The 19,604-nt window shown below is 47.0% G+C and overlaps 1 protein-coding gene across 1 annotated transcript; it reads right to left on the bottom strand.

The window, feature by feature from the left end:
• Positions 1 to 16,296: 16,296 nt before the first annotated feature.
• Positions 16,297 to 19,386, bottom strand: LOC124961039 (60S ribosomal protein L37-like). The gene is made up of 2 exons (XM_047519751.1): positions 19,046 to 19,386; positions 16,297 to 16,308 (listed from the first exon to the last, which is right to left on the bottom strand). The coding sequence occupies exon 1, from the start codon at positions 19,372 to 19,374 to the stop codon at positions 19,081 to 19,083; it is 294 nt and encodes a 97-aa protein (XP_047375707.1). The 5' UTR covers positions 19,375 to 19,386; the 3' UTR covers positions 16,297 to 16,308; positions 19,046 to 19,080.
• Between the last annotated feature and the right edge of the window lie 218 nt (positions 19,387 to 19,604).

Here is a 19,604-nt window from a genome sequence, read left to right as displayed (position 1 = left end):
AAATCTGAGAGCTAAAGCAATGTCATGCACCTCTGTATTTTCATATTGCCTTGCATAAAGGGACTCGAATAAATTTATTGTACCTTCTATCAACTACAAAAGCTTCATTTCTTCCTTAACTGCTAGCATTTTGGCCCCTGGAGCTCCTGGTTGATGTTTCCATAGAATTGGGCAAAAGTGAAGGCCTATGAAGTCCATGGCATTTGCTCCCAATTAAGAAGCAACAGGAACTAAAATGTTTCATTAAAAAGAATGTTATGAATTTTGCAAACAGTTTGTGATTTCACCAGCAATACACTGATGTTTTTGGCTGCATAAAACCAGTCTCCCCAGCCCCGTGACTCAGCAACTAAATCAAGTTCTAAGCCTTAGGAAATCAGACAGCTCTTCTTTTTAGAGCCATTTTAAGGTGTGGTCCTGAAAATGCTCCAATCTTTTTTTAAATTTTACATTAAAATGGTTAGATAAAGATAGACCAGCAGGGCTCTTGTAACTGATGTCTGGCCAGAACCGGTGAATCTAGGAAGAAATCAAATGCAGAACATGATCTCAGACAGCTGCTATTTCAAGATTCTTGGAGGCCTCCACGCAGCATTCTGAGCCAGCACTTTGACCTCACATTGCACCTCAAATGTTAATGATTAGTAGAGATGTCCTCAAATCCTTTCCAAAATCCTTTCCAAAATCCACAGGCTGCCAAATGCCCTCCCCATCTCCACAGCTCCTGAGGCTTGGGTTACAGGCAGTGGGTTCATATTTGCCTGCAGTCAGCATCAGGGTAGTTACCTTGTTACAGGCATTTAGTTGTTACTTCTCACTTTCAGTGAGCTTGTTGAGCAATTTTGTTACATGTTAAGGCATTCACTTTGCTGGTGTGCAGGGAGGGGGAATGAATTTGCAAAGCTATCAGAATGGCATTTTGTGTGTGTGTGTGTGTGTGTCTGGGGATTGAATCCAGCGCCTTATACATGCTAGGCAAGCACTCTACCATTGAGCTACATGCCCAGCTCCAGAATACCACGTCTTGAAGTACTACGGTATATTTGCAATTGGACTGCAGGATTAAAGGAAGTTGTATCTGCAACAGTCTATGACTCATTGGGATTACTGATTCTACCCATGGTATGTATGTGAACACCATGGTCAGCTGAAAAGGTGACATACCTCTTGATGAAAGAGGGTCTGTAGCCAAATAGGAAAATCAGGGCAGGATGAGGGCCCCACAGAGAGGTAAGATACTAGATGAATGCAGAAGGCCCCCACGGGAGGATCTTGCAGGATGATCAGTCTTCATCACTGATCAAGAAGGGTCCAAGTTATATAGCTCAGTGGTAAAGTATATGCTCAGTATATGAAAGGTTCTGGGTTCGGTTCCCCAGCAACAGAAAATAAACACCCAAGAAGTTTTGTTTATCCCTAAGTATTTCACATACACGAGAGAGATGGCATAAAGTGAATATAAACATGTGTAAACTCACGCTGGGGATGTGGCTCAGTGGCAGAGCACTTGTCTAGAATGCTTGAGGCCCGGGTTGCATCCCCAGCATGCTAAATAAATATGTCGTGTCCTCACCTCCAGCTCAGAAATGGAACACTTGCAATGCTGTTGAGTTTCCTCGTGTGTTCTTCTCTGGTTCCAGAGTAACTACTGTTCTCAACTTTGTGGTTTGTTTTGTTTTGTTTGAGACAGGGTCTGGCTAAGTTGCTGAGGCTGGATTCGAACTTGTGATCCTCCTGCCTCAACCTCCCAAGTTGCTGGGATTATAGGCGTGTGTCACCATGTCCTGTGCTTTTCTTAAAGAAATGATTTATAAATAGTTTTTTTGAGCTTTATATAAATGACATCATGACATCATATTGTTGGTAAATTTTTGCTACAATTTTTTTGATGGTATTGGGAATTGAACCCAGGGGTGCTGTACCATGGGGCTACCTCCCTAGCCCTTCTTATTTTTTATTTTTGAGACAGGGTTTCATTAAGTTGTCCAGGCTGCCGTGGACTAGTGATCTTCCTGCTGCAGAGTCCCCAGGATCGCAGGCGTGGCACACGCAGACAGAGTACCACGTTTCCCATGCCCCTTGTAAAGCTGACTTCAGCTGTACAGAGGGACTGGGGAGGCCTACGTTTGGGAGACAAAAAGGAGAACACAGTATGGCTGTAAGTAAAGTCATTCACTGTTCTCCCAAACGAGGGGATGGGAAGCGGGGTCAAAGTAACCAAGACCTGGAGACAGACGCCAGTCCAGGGAAGCAAGGGGCAGGCGCCCAGTAAGCAGAGTCCTTGTCAGGAGTTAATGAAGGGGGGTCAGGTGTGGAAGGAGTGGCACTATAGACCAAAGAGGGATGATCTTCAGCAAGCCAGGCTCAGTGAGAGGAAGGTGCCTCTATCTTGGTGCCTGAGAGCTCTGCAGGATCCTCCCAGGCCCTTAAGCCCTTGCTCCTTTGTCTTGGAAATGTTGGTGACACCAGCCTTCACCTGGAGGTCGCACCCCTAACCTCCCCAGATGACTCTCATTGTCTGGGATGGATGCCTGGAAGGCAGCTATCTCTAACTGGCAGGCGCAGCAGTTAATCACCCCGTTTTCTACCATCTTCATGTGTTCCAACCCTCTTTTTCTCAGAGTTCTTAAGGTTGTCACTGGAAGGCAGGTCCCTGTGATTCACTGGGGAGGGTTTCCACCACAGCTTCACGTGGACCAAGATAATGAGAACATTCTCCCTCACCAATCGTGAACTGATAACTGCTTATTACCTGCCAGCCATCATGGCACTCAGTGTATAACTCATTTACTGCTGTCGCCAACTCATGAGTGACTTCCATGTTATCTATACTTTGTGTGTGCGTGTGTGTGCATGCGCAGGCGCGTAGAGATGGAACCCAGAACTTCACACAGATAAACAAGCTAAGCGCTACCAGTGAACCCCACCCCCACCCATCTCCACTTCTCAGGGTGCAGAGAAGTAGCAGTTAATGAGTGGAGGCACTGGGGGACCAGTCCAGGCAGCCTGGCCCCTCAGTCCTAGCCCCCAAAATTTCAGCATCCTGCGCCTCCAAGATGAAGCTCACCTAGTCCTTGGATTTGGAAAGAGATGCCACAACACCTAGCCAGAGGAGCCTTCTTTAATTTGCATATCTACACCATGCTCTAGAAAGAACTTTAGTGTAATAGCTTCAGGATTTGCCAACCGTGACTCAGGAAGCTTAAGTGTCTGCTACATACTGAATTTCTCCTAGAACAAGTTTGTAGCTGAAAGGAATCAGAGGAAATCAGCTGAAAGGATACAGTTACACTGTATCACAGTTTGAGTTCCAGTTACCAAATGTCCCAATCCCACATGCAAGATGGCATTAGCTGGTGTTTCTTAAGCAAACTCCCTGATTTTCCTACAAACCCTTCGCAGTTCTCTTGCAGAGAAGTTCCTGGGCCTCCTGAATTGGAATTCCCTGACTAATCCGGGGTGTTCTGTTATCTCTTTCATTTCCTGATGGTCAGGAAAGTGCCAGTGAGAAGGTGAAATTCAGCAGAGCCTCTCAGGAGATTCCTGTGGCTGGAAGAGAAATGCAGATTGAACGCAAGAACAGAGTTACAACGGCTGAATGGGTGTCCTAAGTGGCCAATTTCAAACTCCAAGGCACAGTCCTAGATAAAAATAGTGATGGCATGCTGCTAAGAATTCATGGGTCATTGGAGCTAGCAGGGACAGCTGCCTAGTGAATGGCTGACTCGGGATTTGCCCCAGACAGGTCCAGCAAGTGCCAGGCAGATCTGTTGCCCTTCTGAGGGGCTTGCTGGGCACATATCTTCTTCTGGAGGATTTCTCAGGCTAAACCCCACTTTCCTGCCTGAGCACAGCTGACTGGGTCAAGGTCAGCGCCACAGTGGCCTGCAGGGTGGTCCAGATCTGCCTATAAGGAGCACATGACAGTGGACCATGAGGGACTGGCCAGACAGTGGATCCTCTTCCTCGGGGAGTTTGGATTCAAGATCTACCAAAATCGGGTCCTGATGGTTGAAAACTGCAGGGTGAGAGACACAGCAGGCTGTAGGCAGGAGCCCGGAGGCTGGGAAGTCCTGAGGAGGCTCTCCTTGTGGCAGTGGGAGCCATCACTTCCTCCTACACATTTTAGTGACAAGGTCATTTTAGTGACCTTGATGATTGACATTTTAGTGATGAGGCCAGGTGTCCTGCTGCTCTGATAGCAGCCCTGCCCTGCAGCTGTGAACCCACCATGTGAGTCTTGTGCTGTGTACAGTTTCGTCCTGACCAGTTGGAATGAAGGCCCAAATCTGACTCCATGAGATGGAGAAGAGAAAGACAAAGTCCACCCTGGGGCTGCCATGAGTGAGCTCTGCCCTCAGCAGACCTTCTGGCTTGTGTCTTTCCACTCATGCCAGCATAGCCACTGTAGAGACCAGCTCTGTGGGAGCGGTGTTTCTCCCCTGTCTGCATTCCCGCTGGTGCAGGGCCCTGCTCCGGAGCTTCCTTCATTGTAAGCTCTGGGGGTGCAACGAGCCAGCAGGGTTTCAAGCGTATTAGAGTGGACCTTACACGTACTGTTGATGGCTGTGCTTCCACTAAAGCCAGGAAAATAAGATCTAATTTTTTTTTGGTGTAAATAAAATTATTTAACCTTAAAGTGCTAAGTTTGAATAGACTTACTTTTTAATTCTTAAATAGTTTCTCAATCACTTTGATGTTCCAGTAAGAAGTCAACAAATAAGAAAATAAGAGTGCCTGCCTTGCCTCCCTAATTCTGGCCCATGGTGATGTGACTACTCATACTTAGGTGGCCTTAAAAGGAAGACCACAGCAATGTGAAGGTCGTGTCGTGGAGAGGCTGCTCAGGTTTGAGTACAAAGCCCATCTGACCCCTCTAGCCTGTGCTCTCCCGCCTGAGGTCTGCTCTCAAGCCCTCGTAGGATTATTATGTGGCTAAGGGAATAGACAGAGTCTTTGTGGGCTCCAAAGATGAGGATGGTGACCACAGAGTCATCTGTGGTTTCAGAGAGGAGAATAATGAGTACAGAGAGAAGTTCCCAGGGAGGCTGAGAGCAGCTCAGTTTAAGAGCAAAATACAATAAGCCATTTGCAAAATGACAGGCAGTTTCTGCCACTGGGAGCTGTTCTGGGAGAGGTTCCCACTCTTACAGGAGGGCTGGGGATTTGGCATCTGAAGCCTGCAGTTTCTCCCAAAGGGCTTTGCAATCTACATATTAAGGCAAATTGAAGCTAAGTCATTTTCAATGCTTTTTTGAGATTTTTAGAATATCTTTAAGATCACACTTGTTAAACTTTTGGGGCAGAGAATCAACTGCCCAGGCTCCTGCCTCTTACTCCAGGCTCCGCGACCAGAATTTTGGATCCAGAGTCCAACAAAGACAAAGATGCTTCTGTTGCTCTCCAATTAAAAGTCTGCCCTGCTTGGACACCAGCCCAGGGCTTGCTAACTCAATGCTTGTTCACAGACTCCTGGCAGAGGGGCCATCCTGGAGAGTGCCAAGTGCCCTCTCTGGTCCCATCCTCCTGCTGGCTCACTTTCCATGGCAGCTCTTGCTCTTGCAACCAGGTCTGTGTCCTGCTCTCTAGGCAGGAACTTATGTCTTAGCAGAGCTGCTTCACTTCCATCGCCTTCCTCTCCTCCTCCTCCTCCTGTTTCTTCTTCGGTGCTGGGCGTCCACGCCAATGTCTCATACATGCTACCTCCACGCTACGTCCCAGCCAGGCAGTGCTCCTTGTGCTGAGCTGAATGTACTGATTGGAAGAGTCACCATACATGCCCTGTGTCCTGCAAAGCAGTTTCTTAATCTGACCAGGACCCCCGTGGTCAGCCAATCGGAGGTCCGGGGAACCTGGACCTGGAATGTGTGCCAGTGGAGTGTGTCCATCCATTTCCTATCCTTAGGGTTTCTCTTTGAAATCTCTGAATGGGGTCTGTGGTCCCTCAAAATTAAGAACCATGGCTGCAGAGGGCGCTCTGAGTCATTGTGTCTTTGTTTATCTGTGTCACTGGAAGAAGTGAAGTTAACATTTCTATAAACTCTGTAAGAGCCCCTGTATTTTCTGACCCAAGACCCTCACAATTGTCCACTTTAAGCTCAAGAACTCTGGAGGGTGAACTGCAACGTCCTCAGCCCTCGAAGAAGGGACCCCTTCATTTTCTTCTCTCTCCTCTCAGCTTCTCAGGAAAGGTCCTAGAAAGAGGAAGTGAGAGGCTCTCCTGTGATCCTCCTGTCCACCAGCCTGTTCCTGTGAAGATCCTCCTAGGCAGAGCCAGGCAGGGCTTGTTTGCACCTGTGTTGAGTATAAGTACTCACAGGGGACCAGGATACCGTAGGAGACTGCAGCGTATGTCCAAGCCAGGGGAACGTGGTCCTCTCCTTTAGCAGAACCCTCTGGGATTCCGACTTGTATGTCTCAGGAAAAGTGAGAAATCGCGCTCAGCGTTTCATGGAAAGAGAGAAGGGGATCTGCTCCTTAGCAGGCAGGCTTCCCTCCTGCCAGTTTAATGTAGAGCAATGCCCTGGGCCAGAATCTATGTTAAACTTGTTAGCTAGGAGGGGACAGCATGGAAAGGGAAGCAGTCCCTGCATCACAGCCAAGTGAGTGCTGAGGACTCCCACGGGAGAAAGAACAGTCTTCGATACACGGTGCTGGGAAAGCTGGCTACGCATCCGAAGAATGAAGCTAGACCCCAGGCTGCCAGCAGTCACACACACCAGCTCAAAACAGATCGAAGACTTACACGTGAGACCTGAGACTGAAACTACCAGAAAGAAACACGGGACATGCTTCAGGACACTGGACCAGGCCAGGATGTTTTTTGAAACTGGAGATGATTCTGTCAAATGAAAGAAGCGGAGGGGCTAGGTCTTGGCTCAGTAGTAGAGCGCTTGCCTAGCTCCTGTGAGCTAGCACATGTGAGGCACAGGGTTCGACTCTCAACACCGCATATAAACAAATGAATAAAAATGAAGGTCTATCAACATCTAAAAAATTTTATTTATTTATTTATTTATTTTTTATGGTATGAGGGATCAAACCCAGGGCCTTGTGCTTGCAAGGCAAGCACTCTACCAACTGAGTTATCTCCCAGCCTAAAAAAATTAAAAAAAAAAAAAAAAGAAAGAAAGAAGCCCAGCACAGAAAGACAAATGCTTAACAATCTCACTTACATGTGGAATAAAAAAAAAATCAAACTCTAGAAGCTGAGAATGAAATGGCTGTTACAGAGGCTGGAGAGAGTGTCAGGGAGGGAGGGTTGGGTACCATGTCACAGTTAGAGAGAAGTAAGAAGTTCTGGTGTGGATTGCACAGTGGGGTGACTCAAAAGGCTAGGAAGAAGGATTTTGAATATTTTCACTACAAAGAAATGATAAATGGGGGCTGGAGGTGTAAAACAGTGGTAGAACATGTGCTTAGCATGTGCGAAGCCCTGGGTTCCATTACCAGCACCCCTACCACCCACCAAGATAATGGTTTTTTAGAAATATATTTTTTTCTTGTTGATGGACCTTTATTTTCTTTCTTTATCTATATGCGGTACTGAGACTCAGACCCAGTGCCTCACGCATGCCAGGCAAGCGCTCTCCCACTGAGCCAGGAACCCAGCCCAAGGAGATACATATGTTTAACAAGACTTAAACATTATCTAATCTATACATGTGTTGAAACATCACCTTACCCCACAAACATGTATAATTTGATGTTATATGTATCAATGAAGCATACATTTAATGTAAATATTAAAGGGGGCGCTGGGGAAACAGCTCAGTGGTAGAGTTGCTTGCCTAGCATGCTTGAGACCTTGGCTCCCAACCCTAGCTCCCCCTGCAACAAAAAGAAGAAAGAAAAAAAAACAGGGAATAGGAGATCAATTTCTACCATATTGAACATTTTGATGTTTTATAGAAAATGTTAAAGAAAAAAACGATTCATGACTTACCTTAAAGAAGAGTAAGGCAGACTTTATGCAAAGGGTTTGCTACACGGGGTCACAGGAAGCGAGAGATCACACTCAGCCTGTAACACAACCAAGGCAAGTGGAGATGGGTTCAAAGAGCGAGATGGGCATCAGTGGGTGGGAGATCACTAGGCGGAAACACCAAGGCTGGGGCCGTTAGGTGAACAGACTCAACAGGATTCCTGCTCAAGGCAGGTGAAAGTGACCGGGTACCAAGGCTGGGCATCCCTACTGAACCGATTCAGCAGGATCGTTGCCCAAACTGGACGGAATGATCAGAACCTGTGGACTAAGTATAGAGCCCAAGATGGGAAGGAGGACTAGTCAGAAAGAGGAGAGAGAGAAGCGGGTTCAAGCTTGGTCAAGGAGAGAGTCTTTGTCAAGGTGATACCTGTTTTGAATTTGGATTGTCTCCCGAGGGGGAACACGTACACTGTACCTAGCAGATGGGGTTTCAGGGCGCTGCCTGAGAAGGTGGAACAGGGTGCTCCCTTCTCCTGTGCTTTACATGCTAGCTTCTCATGCTGTGACTTTTATGCAATGCCTTTCCAGGGCAAGTCAGGCATAGTCTCTGCCTTCAGAGTCCTTGGTTGGCGGAGTGACAGAAGTAGGTACAGCCAAAATTCGAAATTAAGTGGTGAGGGGTCTGTAACAACAACAACAACAACAACAACAACAACAATAATAAGGATAATATAATTATTGGTACAGGGACTGAACCCGGGCTGCTTAACCACTGAGCCACATCCCCCTGTCCTTTTTATTTTTTATTTTGAGACAGCGTCTTGCTAAGTTGCTCAGGGCCTTGTTAAGTTGCTGAGGCTGGCCTCGAACTTGTGATCCTCCTGCTTCTGCCTTCTGAGCTGCTGGGATTGTAGGCATGCTCCACAATGTGTGGCCTAAAAATTATTTTTAAGCTGTTTGAGAAGAGATCCCCGCTCCCATCTTCCACAGGCGCGTGTGCTCGCTCTCTCTTTCTCTCTCTCTCTCTCTCTCTCTCTCTCTCACACACACACACACACACACACACACACACTCCTTTATTTGGCTAAAAGCAGAGCTTCCCCAGAGAATTCTTAAATGCCCTACCTGGAAGCAACCGAGGAGGACTGACTGGCTCTTACTAATAGAGGCAAGAAGCCATCATCATACCTAAGTAGGCATTTTTAAAAAACTTTTTAGTTGCTGATGGACTTTTATTTATTTATTTATATGCAGTGCTGAGAATCAACCCAGTGCCTCACACATGCAAGGCAAGTGCTCTACTGTTACCTTTTTTTTTTTTGGATTTTTTTTCTTTTTTTTCTTTTTTTTTTTTTTTTTTTCTTTTTTTTTCAGGGCCGAGGACCGAACTCAGGGCCTTACGCGTGCAAGGCAAGCGCTCTGCCACTGAGCTAAATCCCCGACCCCAAGGCAAGTGCTCTACCACTGAGCCACAACCCAGCCCCCTAAGTAGACACTGCCACACAATTGTCATATCTCTGTCTGTTCCCTGAAGGGCCCATTTATCTTTCCTAAAAGTAATTTATTTTTCCACAAGTGCTCTTCTCCTCCATCTTAGTCTGTTTCCTGTTACTGTAACAAAATACCCCACACTGGATCATTTAAAAGGGATAGAGGTTTATTTGGTTCACAGTTCTGGAGGTTGGAAAGTCCAAGAACGTGGCACTGGCATCTACTCTGGTTCGGGCCTTTTTGCGGCATCATAATGTGGTGGAGGGTGTCCTGTGGTGAGACAGCAAGCCACTAGCTCAGGTCTCTCTTCCTAGAGCCACTAATGTCATCCAGGGCCTTACCCTCCTGACCTCATCTAACACTAATGACCTCCCAAAAGACACTACCTCCAAAATGCCATTAACATGAATGTGGGGAGTAAGTTTCTAACACATGAAAGTTGGGGGAGCACATTCAACCCCACAGCACGTCCCCTTCCCCTATGAGGATGCCACTTAAGCCCCCAATTCTGACCAGCCGCCTCCTTGAGTCACGTTTCTCCGTTAACTCCTGTACCTACATGATTAAAAACCTGTCTTTCTTCTTTTCTCAGCTTCATTCACATAACCTCAGTACAGAGCTTAACTGTCATAACTGGGATAGCGACAACTCCACGTTCCGACTTGTGTGGAAATAATGATTCAAACTACAGACTCTGAAGTTAACTGGCTGTTTCTGATGGTCAAGGTTCACCTGTTCACCGAACACTTTTGAGGGCCTACTGTGTACTGTTTAAGGAGCTGGGAACAGAAAAGAGAATGGGGCTAAGTCTTGCCCTCAGGGCTCTGGCTCTGGCTCAGGAGACACAGGCAGGAAGAGGTCAGTGGGAGGCAGGGCCACAGGACCCGGGAGTGCTGGCGGACCTTGTATCCAGAGTGTGTCACGTGATCCACATAAAGCAAGTCTCAGCCTAAAAGTTCAGCAGTTTGTATTGTTCCAAGTGATCTTTTTTAATAGGACAGAAAAGAAGTGGTTGTGTTTTTGGCTACTTACTTTTAAAATCACATACGCAGGGTGGGATGTAGTGGAATGGAGGTGAGAGAGCCCCTGGCACCTACTTCCCAAACTTCCTGTAAGGTTCTGGCCTGGTTTTAATAATAAAGTCAAGCAGCATGTTGCCTGCTGCTTTACAGTAGGTGCCGGGAAGGATTCCTTATGAGCCTGGGCAACTTCATCCCATTTGGATTCCTTTCCCAGGAGTCGCTGGAGGAGGGAGAGGGGGCCTTTTTTCCTGGTGGTGAGCAGTTAATTGTGTGTGAGGTTTTCATGCTGCCCTCCGGTGCCTCGGCGGCCTGCCTGTGACCTCTGCGTGTGGCAGAGCTGTGAACAGTGCAGATGTCCCCAGGCAGGCTGAGGGTGTTTCCCCATTCCATTCCATCACTCACTGTGGGAACAGAAAGGCCCAACACAAAGGACTTAACACTTACCGGGAAGGAAGGTCTGGGACTGGGAACTATTCCAAGTAAAGACAAGTGGATACATTGGGCTGTAGGGAGGAAGGACTTCTCACCCTTACTCCTGGCCAGGTCCAGGCCGAGACCCCTATGGGAACAGACGTCAGGGCCTGTTCCTCCCTTGGATTGCGCAGCTTGTATGGCTTTGAGCTTGTAGAATGGAGTGCGGGAACTCTGCTTTCTTCTCTGTCGCCTCCTCGCTGCCTCCATTCTGTTCCAGAGACTCGTCCAGCTACTGCATGTATTTCTGACTTGCTTCGTAACACAATAGGATCCTGTTGGAAGAATTATCCAACTTCATGTTTCTAGTTGTCAAAAACAATCAGGGAGTGAGGGTGCAGCTCAGGGGTAGAGCATGTGCTTAGCTTGCTAAGGGCTAGGTTGATCCCCAGCACCTCAAAAATACCCATACTGAGCATTAATGGGGAGGCCCTTACGCTGAGGAGGCTCCAGCGCCACGGGTTCCAACAGAAGCAGGCTGAAACCCAACTCCATGTGAAATTTAAATTTAGTCAATCAGAAACCACTGATCTAGTTGGGCATGGTGGCACAGGCTTGGAATCCTGCCAGTTAGGAAGACTTGGTCTCAAAGTTAAAAAAAAAACAGGGCTGGGGGTGTAGCTTAGTGTAGAGGGCCCTTGGGTTCAACCCCCATACCTAAAACGAAACAAGCAGACAAAGAGAAATCGCTAACCTAGCCTCTAACTAGGAATGTGGTGCTTGAAACTGAATACATTTCCCTTATCTTTCTTTGGTACTGGGAAGTGGACCCACGGGCACTTTACTACTGAGCTCACAGAGACAGACAGATGGACAGACAGACAGACATGGCTTCTCCGAGGCTGCCTGATTCATAACCACCACTTGAGCTGTCTGCTCACATAAACCCTTTTGAGTTTCTGTGTGCCGGGTCACCTTTTAAGGTGGCCTGCGGGCGATGGACTGTTTGGTCCCGCTTTTTGGTTTTATCAGCAGAGCTGCAACAACCGCCTGGATACTGTTTTTTCTTCCCCTTCTGCGCGCTCTCGTGTGAGCATCCGGCCCAGGTGTAGTCCCTGCGCCCAGGAATTCCTGCTCCCCTGCGCCTAGGAGTCCTGGCTGCGCTCTTCCTTCCCTCCGTCCCTCCTCTGTGGGGGTGGCCCTGGCCTTTCCCTGCCTGGGGTGCTCAGGGTGCTGGGCCAGCCTCAGTAGCTTGGCTTTCCTTCTGGAAGCCCCCACGCGCTTGTCAGCAGGGAATGTCCGAGCCCGGGGCGGGCTGGGTGGGACTCGCCTTCCGCCTCTCTGTGTCACGGTGGCCCTGTGACTTAAACAGGGAGCAACTCAGACATCTGTCACAGAAAGCGGCTGTGGTGAGTGGGAGATGGGCACGATGTTCCCCTTCTTCCATGTCGCCAGATTGGAACGTGACTGTGCAGTCTTCAGCCACAGGAGTGCAGCTCATCCTGGCTCCCAGAGAGCTCCAGGAACCGTTCCTGCCCGAAAAGCTCCTCGTGGCACACACCCAGGCCGCCTCCTTCCAGCTGCCTTTAAAGCAAATAAGTATATATCCTATTCCAAGAAAGAAAAAGAAAAAGAAAGAAACAGTCCAAAACGCATGCTCCAAATCTCACCAACACAATCTGTTCATAAGACAAAACTGAATTTTCTTTTTTTTTTTTTGGGTGCTGGGGATCGAACCCAGGGCCTTAGTGCTTACAAGGCAAGCACTCTACCGACTGAGCTATCTCCCTAGCCCCTGAATTTTCTTTTCTTTTTTTTTTTTTGCAGTGCTGGGAATTTAACCCAGGGGTGCTTTCCATCGAGCAACATCCCTATTCCTTTTTTTTTTTTTTCTGGTACCGGGGACTAAACACAGGTGTGTTCAACCACTGAGCCATAGCCCCACCCCTTTTTTAAATAGACACAGGTTCTCACTGAGTGCTTAGGACCTCTCTAAATTGCTGAGTCTGACTTTGAACTTGTGATTCTCCTGCCTCAGCTTCCCAAGCTGCTGGGATTACAGCCATGTGTCACTGTGCCTAGCTCCTAGCCTTGTTTTAATCTTGTTTATTTATTTATTTTAGTTGCTGAGGTTGGCCTCAAACTTGTGATCCTCCTGCCTCAGCCTCCAGAACCACTGAAATTACAGGCCTGTGTCACAGTGGCTGGCTAATGCTGTGGGTATGGTCAAGGGTAGCAGAACAGACCACCCCATACAATGCCACTAAGATATAAGGGTTACTTTGAGGTGAAAGCAACTGAGAAGAAGCAGGACATAAATCTATAAAGCTGTTCTCCTCCCCATCTCAACCAGGAGGGACAGGAGTTAGTCCCCAGATAAAATTCTAGACCCTTATCAGCCCTGACTTGGCACCAGAGGAATACACAAAACAACCCATACTAATTAGCCCTCATCTTCCATTAGTTTCCCTACATATTCCTTTCCCACAATTTCCTGCGCTAGAGACTCTAATTCTTTGTCTGTTTACTTCTACAACTGTGGTTCTTTTGTTAAGATTTTGCTAAGGGGCCAGGTGTGGTAGTGTACACCTGTAATTCCAACTACTCAGGAGGCTGAGGCAGGAGGATCATGAGTTCAAGGCCAGCCTTAGCAACTAAACCTGTCTCAAAATAAAAAAAATAAAAAAAGGCTGGGATATAACTTAGTGGTAAAGTACCCCAGGTTCAACCATAGTACAAAAAAAAAAGAAAAAAAAAAAAGTTGTCTAAAGGGCTGGGGTTGTAGCTCAGTGATAGACCGCATGCACAAGGTCCTGGGTTTGATTCCCAGTACAGCATTAAAATATATATATACTACCTAGGAGCAAGTTCTAATGCCCAGTTGGAAAGAGATCAGAGTTTACTGAGCATCGGAAGTTTGGTTTAAGGCATGTCTTTCACTGTGGAGACTTGGTTATGACTGGGTCAGAATCAAGATACAGCAGCCTGGTATTGGTGGACACAGCAAGGCACAGGTTTTGGAACAAGGGATTCAAAGAATCAGGATGCAAACTGTCTCCTGTGGTTTCCATGGAAGTGTTGATGGACTTTCCAGAGAGTTCCGAAATGATCAGTCAAACCATCCTCCCAGCAGGAGACTCTGGGAAGCACAGAGTCATGCCAACGAAGACCGAAGAGCAGACAGTCATGTCTGGCTCTGGGCTGGGCTTGGCATAGAGGGTTTCAGTTCTCGAAACCAAAGTGTGAGTGCAAAGTCCAAAGCTCTGCACAAGATCAAGGATTCCTGACACTAATCAACGTGTCTCTAACTTCACGGAGAGACGTGGCCACCAGCATGAGATGCCGCCACCTTACTTTTGTTGCAACCCAGAAATACGATACCTGGAGATGTGAAGTGCTAGGTGGTGGGCCAGGCAGCCTGAGAACAGAGAAGAGCACGGTTCCCAGCCTCAGTGCTCCTCTGTCACCCCTCGTGTCTGGGGGAGAAGTCCTTGATAATCCATATTTCTGTTTGTGGGGTTCCTCCCCCCTGTGATGCAGACCCCCTTTCTCTTGAGTACATCAGAACAACAAAGTGCCCCCCAACCTTTTTCTTTTGGTACTGGGGATTGAACCCAGGGGTGCTTAACCATTGAGCCACATCCCCAGCCCTTTTAATTTTTTGACACAGGGTCTTGCCGAGATGCTTAGGGCCTTGCTAAGTTGCTGAGGGTGGCTTTGAACTTGTAATTCTCCTGCCTCAACCTCCTGAGTCACTGGGATTACAGTGGGTCACCATGCCCGGCACAGTGTCTGTTATTATTATTATTTTTTTATTCATTCTTATTGTAAACAAATGGGATACATCTTGTTTCTCAGTTTGTACATGAAGTAGAGGCATACCATTTGTGTAATCATACATTTACCTAGGGTAATAGTTTTTGATTCATTCCGTTATTTTTTCTCCCTCCCCACCCCTCCCACCCCTCTTTTCCCTCTATAGAGTTTCTCCTTCCTCTATTCTTGCCCCCCTTCCCACCCCCCATTATGTGTCATCATCCGCTTATCAGTGAGATCATTCCTCCTTTGGTTTTTTGAGATTGGCTTATCTCACATAGCATGATATTCTCCAACTGCATCCATTTGCCTGCAAGTGCCATAATTTTATTATTCTTTATGACTGAGTAACAAAGCCCATGATTGATGACTTTAGGTGGTGACCGTGTGACTTATGAGGAAGTCATAAGCCGATGACCTCTTCTGCCTCATTCTGGCCTCTCACTGCTCTCGACCCCCAGAGGTGGACTGAGCTCCCAGCTTCCTGTGTACGTACCACACCTTACTACCCGCCTGCTCACTGGGCTGTCTCCCCATCAGGCTGGGAAGCCCAGGACTGGGGATCCTCGTATTCACCGTGGTTTCCGCGTGTCTGACCCGAGGCAGGGGCTTAATACATTTGTGTTGAATGGGTGAAGTGCTTCTCCACTGGAGATGCTGGGTGCCACTCTCTGAATCCTGAGGGAGCCAGCTCCCCTCCGACTCCAGAGCCCTTTCATAGCCGTCTGTCAATGCCGAGGTGTGGTGGAGATCTTCAGGCATCCCCCTGTAGGCATCCAACCCCCGATTCCCCGAGGGCTGAGTGGCTTTCTGCCACTCAACAAGGGTCTCTCTGGGCTCTGGAAGCGGCATGGATTACCATGTCTTTCCCTATTTCCTGACCCGGTGGGCTGAACCTAGTTAAGAAACTCAGAAAGCCACCTAAGATGGCATTAGTCAAGCACCCGTGATGTGCAAGTTTCGGCTGTGTTCCCTTTCTGGAGGATGCCTGCCTCATGCTGTCTGAGTGGCTCTTTCTCCTCTAATCAGCAATTTACAGAGCACTCACGCTGCAGGCACCACGCAAGAGAGCAGGGCGGCGGCTGCAAACACCCCGGCTTGGGCGCTCCGTTTCCCTTCGACTTGTCTTGAAGTGAGCATGGCGAGGGATGCGGATACTGTGGGACCCTCCCTTCCCCAGGGGTCCCGCAGGCGCCTTGGGGGATGAGAATTGAATGGGGGGAGAGGTGTTGGTTCCCGGGTTGTGTGTGGACATATCTTCAGCGAGGGCAGGAACAGAAGGACTTCGGCTCCCCTGTCATCTCCATCTGCAGCTTCCCAAGCAGGATCTAAGTAGAAACAAAGCAAAAACGCAGCGTTCGGGCAAGTCTTCCAGGTGTTTCTTCCAGCCTAGCTGCCCCGCCAAGCTCCTCCTGTTAGGGGATTCTAGAACACCGTTCACCACACGTTCGTGTCCACTGGAGCAAAGTGCTTTCCCTGGCCACTTGTGCCTATTTGGGTTATTCTAGAGTAATTGTATTTGGTAACAATTCTGCGACCTGGAGAACAACTTTTTGCCCCAAAAGAAAAAGGACCTTCATCACACAATTACCCATTTTCTTCGCTGCCTTGAATATGTTTAATGCCAGTTTCCGATCTCACCTGTGCCACTTGTCACCTCCACGCTGACAGGCCACTTGGTATCTTAATATATTTCCTCGCAGCTTCTCCATTTTGTGACCATGTCACAGATTGTGCCTCTGTGGAGGAAAATGTCCTTGTCTCTGCTTTCAGGACTGCATATATTCAGCTCAGCTCAATACAAGCTCATGCTACACAACTTCCAAACACACAGGAAGTAAGTCATCATGCGTAAGAATCCGTAGAAACCACCACCAACAGACTTGGGCCCCCTGAGGGTTTGGGAGATCAGAAACAGATCCTTCAATAACTATTTGTAAGTAAAAAAAAAAAAGTAAAAAAATGAGAAGGGACTTCCAAAAATAAACACAGATTTTTTTTTTTTTTTTTTTTTGTTTGCTTGTTTAATTTTGTGGTGCTGGGGAAGGAACCCATGGAGGGAGTCACTCATCCCAGGCAGGTACAATGTCACTGTGCTACACCTGAGCATGTGGGTTTTAGAAAGAACCAGAGAACTGCTAGAAATAAAAATGAGTGGGTTAAAAATCAGATAATTAGACACAAAGACCAAACTGATCACCACAAGACTTTGTAGAAAATGGTAGCTATAAAGCAATGCAGAGACGGAAAAGCCACAAGACGTTGAGAGACAGATTGAAAGACAAGGTCTAACATAGGTTGAAGGGGAGTTCCAGAGTAAGAAAGGAGAGAGAATGCGGAGAGGCCATATTTGCAAAGAAGATGTCTGAGAAAAATTTGGAGCATATATAGGGAAAAATCCATGTGACATACCCCCTGAGAAACTATCCCTGTAAGTCAGGAACAGAATAAGGATCCTCACCATTACTGATTCTAATTTTTTAAAAAGTATTTCCTCAGACTCTTGTGGAAGAGCCTTTTTAATTTTGTTAACCTCGGATGCTGGGAATTAAACTCAGGACCTCACAGGTAGGCAAGTGTCCCACCACCAAGCGTTCTCCCTGGGCTGGTCAACAGGCGCTCTGGGGTCGAGTGGAGGTACAGAGGGCCCCAGTGGGCTTTGGCGGAGTCCGGCAGGGGCACAGTCACCTCTGGGAGCTGCCTTCCCCCTCCAGCACGGCTGGCGGCCCCTCAGAAGCAGATTGAAGGAAGTCACCTGGGCAGATGTCGAAGGGAATTGCAGGCGCTGAAACCCCTACTCAGCCCTCGTCCTGGAAGGCCACCCCGGGGCGCAACCAGGCCCAAACACTGTTCGCAACCACGTCCGGATTTCTGTTTAGGAAGGCAGGAAATGCGCCCTCGGCTTTAGAAGGCTTTGTCCAAAACGGTCAAAGCATTTAGAATGGGGGGCTCAGGAGGTCAGCTCAAGTTTTCTAGAACATTCATTCACACCAAGCAGTTCCTTCTCCACTGATGCCAAATCAAGGACTTTTACTGTAGAGGGCACTGAATATTTTCCCTCATTATTTTCTTCTTTTAAAGAAAACATGACAAATTGGTGACCTGGAAGTTCTGAATAAAAGTGCATCAGAGCAATCATTGTTTTGAGAGTTCTTTTCAGCTTAATTAATTCACACTGGCTGTCCAGTTTCATTTTAGGGTTGGAGGCGATTTTCAAACAAAATGTTATGACAAAAATCATTCCACAGATTTGGGACCCGAATTTCTGTTTTCTAAACTGTCACTCAAGCTAAACAAATGTCAAGAGGGAATCTTTAGGCAGATTAACTTTCCCCTGAATGGATTCTTTTATCTTCTCTGTCTGCATTCATTCCCAGGGATATTTCCAGGACAGGCTGCCTAGTCAGAGGCACAGTAATGAAGTGCTCAAAAACAAAAAACAAACAAACAAACAAAAAAATCAAAGCTTCATTTGGGGAAATTTGAAACTTGGTCCTAGTCTAAATATGTTGAAGAGGTTTTTTATTTTTTATTTTATTTTGAGATAGGGTCTCACTAAGTTGCTGAGTCTGGCCTCAAACTTGCAATCCTCTTGCTTCAGCCTCCAGAGCCATTGGGATTACAGGTATGCACCACCATGCCTGGCTCATCTTGATAAGATAAACAGCTTAGTTTCAGCTTGGTGACATGGAAGTTTAGGGTAAGGGATTCCATTTTGATTTTTAGCCTGATCTGTTGGGGCCTAGTGCAGGAGTTAAGTCCAAAAGTATGGCCTTCTGCAATTTTTACTTAACAGTATAAACCAGGCACGATGATGAACACCAGTGGTCTCAGCTACTAGGAAGACTGGAAGACTGAGGAGAGAGGATCATTGGAGCCCAGGAGCTGGAGACTAGCCTGGGCAACATAGTGAGACCTGTCTCAAAGAAAGCAAAAACAAAACAAAACAAAAACCCCCTATCGGTCTAGTACCTGGTTATTCATTTGTCTCTTGATGGATATTTGGGCAGTGTTCACCTTTTGACTGTTGAGAAGAGTGATGATCTGAGTTGCTATTTTCCATTCTTTGGAGTACATACCTAGAAGCAGGATTGTTGAGTCATATGGTCATTTTAGGCTTAATTTTTTTTGGGGGGTTACTGGGGATTGAATCCAGGGGTACTCTACCACTGGGCTACATCCCTGGCCCTTTGTGCTTATTTATTTTTTGATATAGGACCTTGCTAAGTTGTCCGGGCTGATATCCAGGTGAGTCTGTGATCACAGGCTTATGCCAGCACAGCTGGCTTAGTCTTAACTCTTTAAAGAACAGGAAAAGATTTTTATTTTTATTTTTTATTTTTATTTATTTATTTATTTATTTTACATTTTTAAAAACCAGAACATTTATTGGATGGCTAGCTGTTGAAATTCTCAAGATGAACTGGATGCTGCAACAGCTGCCCTCTTGGGTTTAGGAGTTGTTCCTTCACGGAATCCATGCCTGAATCTGCGGTATACAATTTTTAGGTGCCTCGTTCGACCAGTCCCGGTGGTATTTCGTCTTTTAGCTTTGGCACTCCAGTTATACTTTCTCTTGCGCTTAGCAGGGTAGCCACATTTGCCACAAGTCGACTTCTGAAGATGGTAGGCCTTAGAGCCACAGCGGCGGCACAATGTGTGCATCTTATTACGACACTTTCCAAACGATGACGTTCCCTTTGTCATCTTGCTTTTGCTGCCGAGACCAAAGAGCAGGAAAAGATTTTTAGATTCCTAAAACGGAAGTGGCCCATCAGAACACTTATTCTATTCTATGGAAGGAAGTTTTGATCAGTTCTAGAACAGAAAATACAGCCAATTAAGATCATTAAACTAGATTGTTATAATTTTGTCCTTTGAGGATACATACAACAGAGTATTTCCCAACCATTAAAAGCAGATGAATGAAAAATGAT

This window comes from Sciurus carolinensis, chromosome 1 (assembly GCF_902686445.1).
Source record: "Sciurus carolinensis chromosome 1, mSciCar1.2, whole genome shotgun sequence".
NCBI classification, from domain to species: domain Eukaryota; kingdom Metazoa; phylum Chordata; class Mammalia; order Rodentia; family Sciuridae; genus Sciurus; species Sciurus carolinensis.
This window is presented reverse-complemented; position numbering and strand designations above follow the sequence as displayed.